This window comes from Macaca thibetana, chromosome 5 (genome assembly GCF_024542745.1).
Source record: "Macaca thibetana thibetana isolate TM-01 chromosome 5, ASM2454274v1, whole genome shotgun sequence".
Taxonomy (NCBI): domain Eukaryota; kingdom Metazoa; phylum Chordata; class Mammalia; order Primates; family Cercopithecidae; genus Macaca; species Macaca thibetana.
In genome coordinates, this window is record NC_065582.1 from 122859817 (window position 1) to 122872065 (window position 12249).

At 40.1% G+C, this 12249-nt stretch overlaps 1 protein-coding gene across 12 annotated transcripts in view; it reads left to right on the forward strand.

The window, feature by feature from the left end:
* The window catches only part of RUFY3 (RUN and FYVE domain containing 3), a 105326-nt gene that overhangs the window by 9739 nt on the left and 83338 nt on the right, over nucleotides 1-12249 (forward strand). Inside the window, exon 1 of one of the 12 annotated variants that reach the window (XM_050791374.1) lies at nucleotides 5395-8883. The exons of 8 other annotated variants lie outside the window; for them this stretch is intronic. In XM_050791374.1, coding sequence (XP_050647331.1) covers nucleotides 8706-8883 — 178 coding nt within the window. In that variant the 5' untranslated portion in view covers nucleotides 5395-8705. Of the gene's footprint in view, nucleotides 1-5394; nucleotides 8884-12249 lie in introns of those variants that run through there. 3 more of the 12 variants (XM_050791376.1, XM_050791385.1, XM_050791386.1) reach the window with 3 other exon arrangements.

Sequence of the window (12249 nt, forward strand, 5' to 3'; positions counted from 1 at the left end):
AGAGTCCACATGCTCTGTCACACTCCTTAATTGCCTCCCATAACTGGAATCAGGTTGTAGATTGGAGGCACCTCTTCAGGCAACAGCCCTCTAGTTCCATATGCTACTCACTGATGCCCTGTTTACTAAAAATGAGTAAATTAATGAAACTCAAGAGTCACCAATCTGATAGAAAAAATAGTTGTATATGTAAAATATGCTGAATAGGTCAATTTATGACAGACATTAAGACTTTCCTGAACACCTAAAATTGTCAGTTTCTTGTCAATTGCCTTGTTATTTCTTCTGTATCCCTAGCATGTGGGAGATGCCCTGTACATGTTGAATGAATGAATCTGTTATGTACACATGAATGAAGCCAGTGTTAGAATGACCTGTTTGTTGGGGCATAAATATAGTTTGATTTTATAGAATTTGGGGGTTTTCACAATTGAAGTAAAACATGAGGGTGGAAAAATGCCATTGCAAGGCTATATACATATCTATACCAGCAAGTGTCTATTGAGAGTCCAGTATTTGGTAGGTACTATTTTGAGTAGATATGTAAGAAGTGTGCAAAATGCGTATTTCATTGGTGGAGCTTCAGGTCTTTGTGGAACTAGTTATTTAGTTTCATTTTACAACTGAGTAAATTAGGGCAAGAGGAGGATAAATTTCCCAAAGTCACCTACTAAGTTTTTGATAGCTTTACATCTGTAAATTATTACCTACAGCCACTGAACCATGAAATCAGTTTTACTTTTCAGGGTAGAGGTTATTCTTAATCTTATGCTGGTTAATTTTAACAAGTGAAAAGATGGTGCATTATAATACTCCTGGTGGTGTTTGTTTCTAACAAAGTAATGATAGCTCAACTTTTCAGGTATATCATTTTATAGTTATTGTCAACCTTGGTTAATATCTATAAAGTGACACCGAGCCTACCAAATGTGTGAACTTAAAATTGAAGAAGTCTTGAAATCAGAGGTAGACATAATAGATTGTGGTTCTGGGAAAGGAGGTGGGAGGGTGTACTGGAGCATGTGAAATAATCATGATCATTGAGTCGAAGAATCATATAATTTAACAGAAACATCTGGGCTTTCCACCAATGTCATCATGATGATGATTCATCAAAGATACCCTTTCATGGCTGGGTGCGGTGGCTCATGCCTGTAATCCCAGTACTTTGGGAGGCCGAGGCACGTGGATCTCTCAAGGTCAGGAGTTCGAGACCAGCCTGGCCAACATGGCGAAACCCCATCTCTATTAAAAATACAAAAATTAGCCAGGCCTGGTGGTATGTGCCCATAATCCCAGCTACTCGGGAGACTGAGGCAGTGAGGCAGGAGAATCGCTTACACCCGGGAGGCAGAGGTTGCAGCGAGCTGAGATCGTGCCACTGCACCCTAACCCAGGCAAGAGTAAGACTCTGTCTCCAAAAAAAAAAAAAATTTCCCTTTCATGCTAACAGCAACTAGTGAAATAGGGGGGAAATGAGATTTTTATTCTTAAATTATGAAACCGTGATTCAGGAAGCTGCCAAACAGAACTTTGTGAGCTTTACAAATTTAGTTGCACAACTTGACAAATTTTAGGAAGTTTCTATTCTGCATTATGAAAATCAGAAATAACCCAGATGCCCACCAACGTGAAAATGAATCAGAAAGCCGGGCGCGGTGGCTAAGCCTGTAATCCCAGCACTTTGGGAGGCCGAGGCAGGTGGATAATGAGGTCAGGAGATCGAGACCATCCTGGCTAACACGGTGAAACCCCGTCTCTACTAAAAATATAAAAAATTAGCCAGGCATGATGGCTTGCACCTGTAGTCCCAGCTACTTGGGAGGCTGAGGCAGGAGAATTGCTTGAACCCGAGAGGCAGAGGTTGCAGTGAGCCAAGATTGCGCCACTGCACTCCAGCCTGGGCAACAGAGCGAGACTCTATCTCAAAAAAAAGAAAATAAATCAGAATGTGTGTGCGTTTTTTTGTTTTGGAGTTTTTTTTGTTTTGTTTTGTTTTGTTTTTTTTGAGATGGAGTCTCTCTCTGTTGCCCAGGCTGGAGTGCAGTGGCATGACCTCTGCCTCCCGGGTTCAAGCGATTCTCCTGCCTCAGTCTCCCAAGTAGCTGGGATTACAGGCGTGTGCCACCATGCCCGGATAATTTTTGTATTTTTAATAGAGACGGGGTTTCACCACGTTGGCCAGGGAGTCTCTATCTCCTGACCTTAAGTGATCCACCCACCTCAGCCTCCCAAAGTGCTGGGATTACAGATGTGAACCACTGCGCCCAGCCGAATCAGAAATTTTTTGTACATATGTTGGAACACTACCTTATAATACAGCAGCCAAAAGGACAAACTACATATACATACTACAGTTTGGATTAGCCTTAGAAAATACAGCATTGAAATCCAGGTGCAGTGGCTCATGCTTGTAATCCCAGCACTTTGGGAGGCTGAGGTGGGCAGATCACCTGAGTTCAGGAGTTCGAGACCAGCTGGCCAACATGGTGAAACCCCGTCTCTACTAAAAATACAAAAATTAGCTGGGCATGGTGGTGGGTGCCTGTAATCCCAGCTACTCAGGAGGCTAAGACAGGAGAATTGCTTGAACCTGGGAGAGGACGGGTTGCAGTGAGCCAAGATCACATCACTGCACTCCAGTCTGGACGACAAGAGCAAAACTCTGTCTCAAAAAAAAAAAAAAAAAATACAGCATTGAGTGAAAGGCTTAGAAAGTTTTATAGAGCATGAAACACTTTCTATAAGAAAGTTGAAAAAGACTGAAACTAAATATATTGCTTAGACCTTCATATATTTGTAACAATATTTTTGAAATAAGATAATGATTTACACTAAATTCAGAAGGGTTGCCTTGAAATGAGAGGCGGGAGTTTAGAAGCTAGAAGGAGCACATAAGTACATGTGTTGGTCCATTTCTCCAGTTGAGTGAGGGTTTCAGGGATATTGGTTATATTCTTTAAGGATTTAAAATTATACATTGAGTTTGCTATTCTTTTTTTTTTTTTTTTGAGACGGAGTCTCGCTCTGTAGCCCAGGCTGGAGTGCAGTGGCCGGATCTCAGCTCACTGCAAGCTCCGCCACCCGGGTTCACACCATTCTCCGGCCTCAGCCTCCCGAGTAGCTGGGACTACAGGCGCTGCCACCTCGCCCGGCTATTTTTTGTATTTCTTAGTAGAGACGGGGTTTCACCATGTTAGCCAGGATGGTCTCGATCTCCTGACCTCGTGATCCGCCCATCTCGGCCTCCCAAAGTGCTGGGATTACAGGCTTGAGCCACCGCGCCCGGCCGAGTTTGCTATTCTTAAAAAGTGCACAATGCGTCATTTTAGAAAATGATTCCCCCCATCATTTATCTTTTCTTATTTCAGAATGTATCAAGTGTTCTTCATTTGTCCAACTAGTATGTAAATGTGGAGGGAACTAGTGATAGAGTGGTAGTAGGGTGAACCAAGTACATAGTGGAAGCATTTGGTCTACCCTTCGTGAGCACGTGACAGAAAGAATCCATACTGGGTTCTCAGTTTGTCAGAATGTGCCCACTTACTAAAAGCCTGAACTAAATACGTAAGTTGGGGTGTCTGGAGGAAGATACGGGTTGTGCAGCATTAAGGTATAAAGTATGAAAGCTGATTTTAAAAAAAGTCTTCAAATCTTAAATTTGTTGAAACTCACGTTTAGGAAATTTCATGAGGAGACTTTGCCTGTGCGTATGTGTGTGTGTGCGTGTGTTTTAAATGTCTTTTTACTTTTTCTGAGTAAAATTTAATGTCCGGGGAGGAGGAAGAGTTAGGATAGAAGGCTGAAGTTGCAGAGTGTAGAAGGAACATGGACTTTGGAGGCATCTAGACAGAAGTAGCTTGGAATAACAGATCTGCTACTTGCTAATTGTGTGATCCTGGGCCACTTACGTGGCTGAACTTTGGTTTCATTGTGTATAAAGAGAAGGTATCAGTCTCTACTTTGCGGTGTTTTTGTGAAGACTTGACATGGTATTTGTAAAGCACCTAACAGAAAATAGAAATTTAATAAATGATAGCTACTTTAAGTAATTTTTCCACAATATATAACAGAGACATTGAGGCTGTCAAGTTAATCTTTGTCTTATAGCAGCAACCGAGTACAAATATCCTTTAAGAGGAATGTAACTTCTGACTTTGAAGTGTGAATTTTATTTGCTTTGAATCAGTCATAATGTGGAAAATACAGACTGTTTAAGCAGCTAGAACGTAGTATTTTTTGGATCTTCATTTTGGATTTGAACTTCACATAGGCCTATTAATTCTTTCAGGGTCACAGACTGAACTTCCGCCTGCATCACAACCGTCTTACAAATAGGTGCCATTACTCACAAATAGGATCAAATGAGAAAATAGTTCAATACAGCTCATACAGTAATTACTCTGTATATGAGAAAAAAAAAATCAAGGTTTGAATATCTTACTGATGGCTTAACTTTATCTTCATAATCAAAGCTAAGATGTTTACTTAGTAAAGACCGAAATGTAAAAACAGTACTAAACAATATCTAGAATTTTTTTTTTTTTTTTTTGAGATGGAGTTTCGCAGGCTGGAGTGCAATGGCATGATCTCAGCTCACCGCAACTTCCGCCTCCCAGGTTCAAGTGATTCTCCTGCTTCAGCCTCCAGAGTAGCTGGGATTACAGGCATGTGCCACCACGCCCCCCAACTAATTTGTTTTTTTTGTTTGTTTGTTTTTTGAGATGGAGTCTCGCTTTGTTGCCCAGGCTGGGGTGCAGTGGCCGGATCTCAGCTCACTGCAAGCTCCGCCTCCTGGGTTTATGCCATTCTCCTGCCTCAGCCTACCGAGTAGCTGGGACTACAGGCGCGCGCCACCTCGCCTGGCTAGTTTTTTGTATTTTTTTTTAGTAGAGACGGGGTTTCACCGTGTTAGCCAGGATGGTCTCGATCTCCTGACCTCGTGATCCACCTGTCTCGGCCTCCCAAAGTGCTGGGATTACAGGCTTGAGCCACCGCGCCCGGCCTTGTATTTTTAATAGAGATAGAGTTTCTCCATTTTGGTCAGGCTGGTCTTGAACTCCCGACCTCAGGTGACCCACTCACCTCAGCCTCCCAAAGTGCTGGGATTGCAGGTGTGAGCCACTGCGCCTGGCTATAGAATTGTTTTTATAAGTTTCTACAAATAGTACTGTTTTCATAGTAACTTCATTGCCTATAAACAATGGATACCTGTTCGTGCTGAAGACTCAGTGGTGTTTTACCTAAAGAACAGCGTAGAAGTACAGGTTTTCTTGTCCACCCCTGGGTCTTATTTCTGAAATGGCTGCTAACAACTCAAACTGGTAGATCTGGGAAATTGAAGGATACCAACACAGGCATGTTTTTCTTTCCTTGCCAAAAACTTTGTCCTCTATCTGGAGAGAGGCAGGGTGGGATGGATCTTCTGAAGGAATGTTAATCAAGTTTCTTGCTTACTAACCTTGATGTTCCTGTAGTGTTGGTATGTTGCAATCTGTCGAGATCTGTTCAAGTTAGTAAATCCTTACTGGGGTGAAGAGATTGTCATGGTTTGTGACAAGGCCGAATTCAGGTTTTGGACCCCAGGCAATCACATGGCATTCAGATTTATTCATGTATTCCTTGTTCTATTTTAAGAACATATCAGTGATCTAGAGTTTTGATATCACACATACAGAGAGCTAGCTGGGGCTGTTTGGAGTTGTGGTTCCAGGAATGTCCCATGTAATTTGAAGGTTTTAATGACTACTTACTATGTTTTTGAAGTATTGCATGATATAAAGTGAATCTATAAACTGTTCCCTTTATTAATATATAATATGGGAATATTTTTGGCTAGAAAGGAATTGAACTGAATTAAATGAGAATGTGTTAAATGAAGGCTTGTTTTCAGTATTTGGATATGAAAACTCTGTTTCCTGGAAAAGGTGTTCCTGTCTTACTGCTGCGTGCCTAGTGCCTGGATCACTACCTGCCATGTGGAGCATCTCTTAGTGAATATCTGTTGAATGAATGAATGAATGGCTCTGGGTCTAGATGTAGGGTGATGATAAGAGAGAATGAGATAGATATAAAACCAGAAGTATTTTGCTTTCCTTAGAAACTTACTGATTTTCCCCAATTATAAATAAGCCTATATATATGCCTTCTTACATTGTGCCAGTATACCCTCCTTTTTTTTTTTTTTTTTTTTTTTTTTATTTTGAGACAGGGTCTCACTGTGTCTCCCAGGCTAGACTGCAGTGGTGCAATCTCGGCTCACTGCAGCCTCTGCCTCCTGGCCTCAAGTGATTCTCCCACCTCAGTCTCCCAAGTAGCTAGGACCACATGTGTGCGCCACCATACCCTGCTAATTTTTGTTTTTGTAGAGACGGGGTTTTGCCATGTTGCCCAGGCTGGTTTCAAACTCCTGAGCTCAAGCCATTCACCCAACTCAGCCTCCCAGAGTGCTGGGATTACAGGCACATGCCACCATATCTGACTAATTTTTGTATTTTTAGTAGAGACGAGGTTTCACCATGTTGGCCAGGCTGGTCTCGAACTCCTGACCTCAGGTGATCTGCCCGCCTATGCCTCCCAAAGTGCTGGTATTACAGGCGTGAGCCACTGTGCCCAGCCATCCGGCCCCTCTTCCTAACAATGTGAAAATGCCAGTTTCTCTACAGAATTTGATTATTAGCATTTTTTTTCTTTCAGTTCAGTCTCAAATTAGGATGAAGCATTTGAGATTTTAAGAATATTCAAGCAGAAGTTTTTTAGTTTTCAGAAATTAGCTAAATTAAGATGTCCCTCTGATAACAATCCCTAGAAAGGAATAAATAGTCTCAGGTCATATTTCTTGAATTTGTATGTTCCTCCTTAAAATTGAAACCCTTAAAGACAAAAACAAACACTTTCTTTCAAGTGTCCAAAACATTTTCAAAGAAAATTGTTATTCTTCTTATAATTTATGTAGTTCATAAAGCAAGTACCTGCCCTTTTGCTACCAAGGTATAAATGCCTCATTGAATAATATGGGGCCGTGTGTGTGTGTGTGTTGATTTAAGAAAATATAATTGTCTTCAGTATGTTATTGAATGGGAGGATTTTTAAAATATAGCATGGTTTAATCTTCTGCTTAGAAACACATTTCATGCTTAAGGCTGGGCACGGTGGCTCATGCCAGTAATCCCAGCACTTTGGGAGGCAGAGGCAGGTGGATCACGAGGTCAGGAGTTCAAGACCAGCCTGGCCAAGATGGTGAAACCCTGTCTCTACTAAAAATACAAAAATTAGCTGGACATGGTGGTGGGCACCTGTAATCTCAGCTACTCGGGAGGCTGAGGCAGAGAATTGCTTGAACCCAGGAGGTGGAGGTTGCAGTGAGCCAAGATCATGCCACTGCACTCCAACCTGGGCTACAGAGTAAGACTCCATCTCAAAAAAAAAAAAAAAAAGAAAGAAAAGAAAAAAGAAAAAGAAAGAAACCTATTTTATGCTTGGTATAAACTTGGTAAATACAACAAAATCAAAAAGGGGGGAATTGCCATTAATCGGGAAAGATTTTACTTTTTTAACTTCAAGGTTTTTTTTACATTTCTGCCTAACCTAAAAGGTCAGGTTTTTGTACCTTGGAGAAGGAAATTATAAATGCCCAAGGATAAGATATATAAATTGAAAATCTGCTTTAGCTTTTCTTTTTATCTTTTTGGTTTTTTTCCTTCTGAGAGCCTCAATTTTTTATGCTTTAGCTTTTCTTAAAACATAACATTTAGCATAGTAAAAAATTTTAATAGCTTTGTAGATAAGAATAAAAGAGATGAATTATGTGCTTGTTAAATTAATCTAACTGCCTCCTTCACCGTCTTTACTATAGATTATTATCCAGTATTGATTGTCCTCCTTTTATTCAGTCCTTGATCCCAAAGTAAGAGGAATTGATGAGGATATGTGCATTGTGTTATGTCTGATCACAGTTTGACTAGCAGAGTCTGGAAGTGGGTTGTACAGGATGAGAGAGAGAAGCCTAATTGCTCTCCCAGCATCAGCAGCATCTATAAAGCATCCTGGGAATTGCTTGCCCTACGTTCAGAGCAGCTGGTCACATGAGCCTGAATTTTCAGTTCAGTTCATTAGTCAGCCATTTTGGTCAACACCCTGCTTACTGCGCACGGCCAATCCTATGAGAACTCAGCATCCCATCTCATCTGAGCAGATCCTGGAAGTGATTTCTGCAGCTCAGGATTTTTTTTTTTAAGCTACACTGAAAATATAGGTTTATTTTTTGTTCAGGTTTTTCTTTTATATTTTTTTCTGCACAAAGGAGGAGGATTTTTCACTTATTCATATCGAGGCCAGATTTTTAAAGCCAGCTAAGGCAGCATCGGCTGTGCAGGATTTAAAGCCTATAGCTCTGCTGAAAAAAAGGTGGGGGGCAGGGAAAGGAAGATAAAAGGAGAGGAAGCTGGGAGAAGACAAGCATCATCTTATTTTGCTATGTGGTAGGAACTGTCTATAAGATAGTGTAGAATTGTTTATCTTGAGCAGTTTGTTCTTAAACTGTAAGGTATTTTTCCTTTTTTTTTTTTTAAACCTCCTCCACCCTTTTCCTGAAAGCTTTGTTTCAGAGCTTTGTATTGGGTTTTTTTGGTGAGGAGGTTGTATTTATTTTTGTGGGGTGTGTGTGTGTGTGTCTGTGTGTGTGTTGTGGTCCCAGCTGAGTCATCATGTCTGCTCTGACGCCTCCGACCGATATGCCAACCCCCACCACTGACAAGATCACACAGGCTGCCATGGAGACCATCTACCTTTGCAAATTCCGAGTGTCCATGGATGGAGAATGGCTCTGCCTGCGAGAGCTGGATGACATCTCACTTACACCTGACCCAGAGCCTACCCATGAAGGTATGGTCAGATCCTGCCCGCTAATGCCTCACCAGCATCTTCATTGTTATGGGGGAGGGCTGGGAGGATCAGGGAGAGGTAGAAAAAAACCTACACTCTCAACTGTTAACAGTCCTGAAAACCTTGCATCCTTACTTACTACCCAGCTCGCCTCCTCTTGCTCATGGGGGAAAAATAATTTTTTTCCTGCCCCTTGAGGTATCCTTTCAAAAGACGCTGGATAGTTGTTTAGAGTTCTTTGTCTTTAAGCCTCTAAAGAAAGCATTTGAGGTCACTTATCACATCTGATTCTAATCAATAAAGCTATTAATTTTGTTCATATATGAAAATGTTCATATATGAAATTGTAGTGATTTATAACACTAACTTAACACAACATGAGTATAATTATAGGATTGTACATGATGAATACAGTAGAAACACCAGGGTATCCTCACCATTATATGAAGATATAATGTTAAGCAGGTTATGACATCTAGGGAAGATTTGATAAAATATCTTTTTTAACAATATGGATTATTAGGTTAGATGAGAAAATAAGTTTCAGCATAATGCCTTGGAAAGGTTAAATATGATTAATATGGGATCCCTATATATTACAATAGAATGGTAATATTGGAATCTATTGGCCATTGCTTTTTATAAATTATTTGTGGTAACTCTTATGATCCATTTGAGATTTCCACTGTCAGTACCTCTGAGATCTTTGTGGTCTCTTGACTTGTGACTTTTTTCCTGGACTTTTCCTAATTTATGAGAGGTTTTCTGCTTCTACCCTTTAATTCTCTTAATGCCACAGAAAGATTTATTTGAGTCATAGCTACAAATTATTTTGTTTTTAATACAGTGGCTTCTTAGCTAGGGTTTATTCTCTGTCCTTATACTGATGAAAACAAAAACGCTTGCATGTGAGGAGAAATTCTTTATAAACATCTGCCTGATAGTTAGGCACATCGACAAGACAAAGAAGACCATAGGTGAATTGTACCTAGCAGATGGGGTTAGGAAAGGTGATTCTCTGCCTTTGACCTTGAGTTGAAATCTTATCATGACTCAGAGTTTGCCCATTGTGTTTGATAAGGATTTTATCTTCCCAGTCAGCCTTAGCCTTGATAAAGTTTTAGGAATGGTTAATATCACAGAACACAAAGCAGTCATTTTGGGTGTGTCTTTAAGAACAATGTTTAAGTGATTTTTAAGACCCTTTGCATCTTATAACAATTGGTTTGTTAATTGGACAGCTTTCTTTGGCTGTAAGTTTTGTTATGTGCACAAGTTATGAGACATCAGCTGAAATTCCATGCAATGCCAGTACTATTTATTTTTTATTATTATTTATTCTGTATTTTCATCAAAACATCGTTGCATCCAACAATGCCAGTACTACTTAAAACAGCCTCCAAAGCTTTAAAAGTCTTGACAGAAGAAAAATACAGTTTTAGAAGGCTACCAAGAAGTCTTCTGGCAACTGCCTCAGTTTACACATTTTGTTTGAAAAAAATGTGTTCCCGTCCATTTTGAGAGTCATACAATATGAAATATTCCCTTTATTATGAAATCTAGTTTATCAGTGTCTCAAAAATAATTTTTAACAATTTTAGCACTTCGAATATATGTTTTTGGAGCAATATTCCTACGGATAAGCAAAAGTGAGCTGTTTGGTTCATGTAAGCGTTTGTAGCAGTGTCATTTGAATTCTTCATAGAGAAATCTCTAGCAACACATTTCTCAGTATGGAAAATGTGTGAGAGCTATAACCTAAGCAATAAATTGTATGTCTACTGATTAAAGAAATCATGAATACAGAGTTTCCAAGACCTTTAATCAACTATAGAGGATTTGGAAGAAAAGAGAGAAATGCTAATAGTGCATTTTAGAATTTTGCTTTAAATTGGGCAAGAAAGCCATTATTTTAAATAATTAGAAATGAAAATAAAGAAAGTATAGGCCCATGAAAGCCTATGAGTATTATTTTCTTGTTCCATTACCAAACTCTAGATATTTAAATAGTCATTTGGTCCCAAGAAATAATCCACTTTTATGTTAATACCACTGACAGTTATTATATTTAATTTATCTATAAGCATTTAAATGGTGGTCACCAGGCCTATGATTATGTGAATCTCACCTTGTTGACAAAATGAAACTCCTGATGTCTGGACGCAGAAGTATTCAGACTGCTTTCCGGGCTGATTCATAGAGGGAAAAACATGTGACCACCCAAATCCTAGAGTGAAGTCTCCTTACTCCTACAAAAGAAAATAGGCAAAAAGCATAATATTCCCTCTTAAAATGATGTAGACCGACCGTATGTACTCAGCAATAGAGGCTCTGTGGCTTCCACATTTTATTTTCTTAAAACCAGAGTTCCTGGCCCTTCACTGAGCAGTCCACAGTACAGGCCTGGACCTAGAGTTTCTGCCTACTTTAACCCTTAAATAAATGAGGAAAAAAGCATTCACTTCATTATCTCAATGCTTATTGGTGGTCAATGAGATTATCTCTCTTTTGTTTTATATACTTTTTTTTTTTTGAGACAGAGTTTTGTTCTTGTTGCCCAGGCTGGAGTGCAATGGCACGATCTTGGCTCACTGCAACCTCCGCCCACTGGGTTCAAGCGATTCTCCTGCCTCAGCCTTCCAAGTAGCTGGGATTACAGGCATGTGGCACCACACCCAGCTATTTTTTGTATTTTTTGTATTTTTAGTAGAGACGGAGTTTCTCCATGTTGGTCAGTCTGGTCTCGAACTCCCGACCTCAGGTGATCCACCCGCCTCGGCCTCCCAACGTGCTGGGATTACAGGTGTGAGCCACCACACCTGGCTTATATACCCTATTTTTAAAAGCCAAAAGCAAATCTACAACAAGTTTAATTGCAAATAGATTTCCTCTAAAGGGAAATCACAGTCCTGTGATTGATTCCACAGGAGAGGCTTCATTAAGTGAGACCTTAAAAGGTAACGAGGTGATCACCAGACCAACATAGGGAGGACATTTCAAACAGTACATAGTGAGCTGGCCCAGCCAGGGAATCGCAAACAGGAGCACAGTGGGCTTCTGTTTGGCACAACAGGGAGCAAGGCTGGAAAGATAAGCAGGGGCTTGACTGTAGAAATCTTCTTATTCATACTGAAAAGCCTGCATTTGATTCTGTAATGAAAAGCTACTGGTGCTTTATATCTGGGAGTAACATGAAATAAGATTTGTATTTGGAATGATCACTCTGGCAACAGTCTAGCGGATGGATCAGAAGAATATAAGCTCTCAGGGACCCCTAACTATAACTATTAAAATGGTCTGGGTAAGAGATGACAATCTCAAATTAAGGCAGCGAGAGTGAACACAAAAGGAACAATCCTTGGAAAA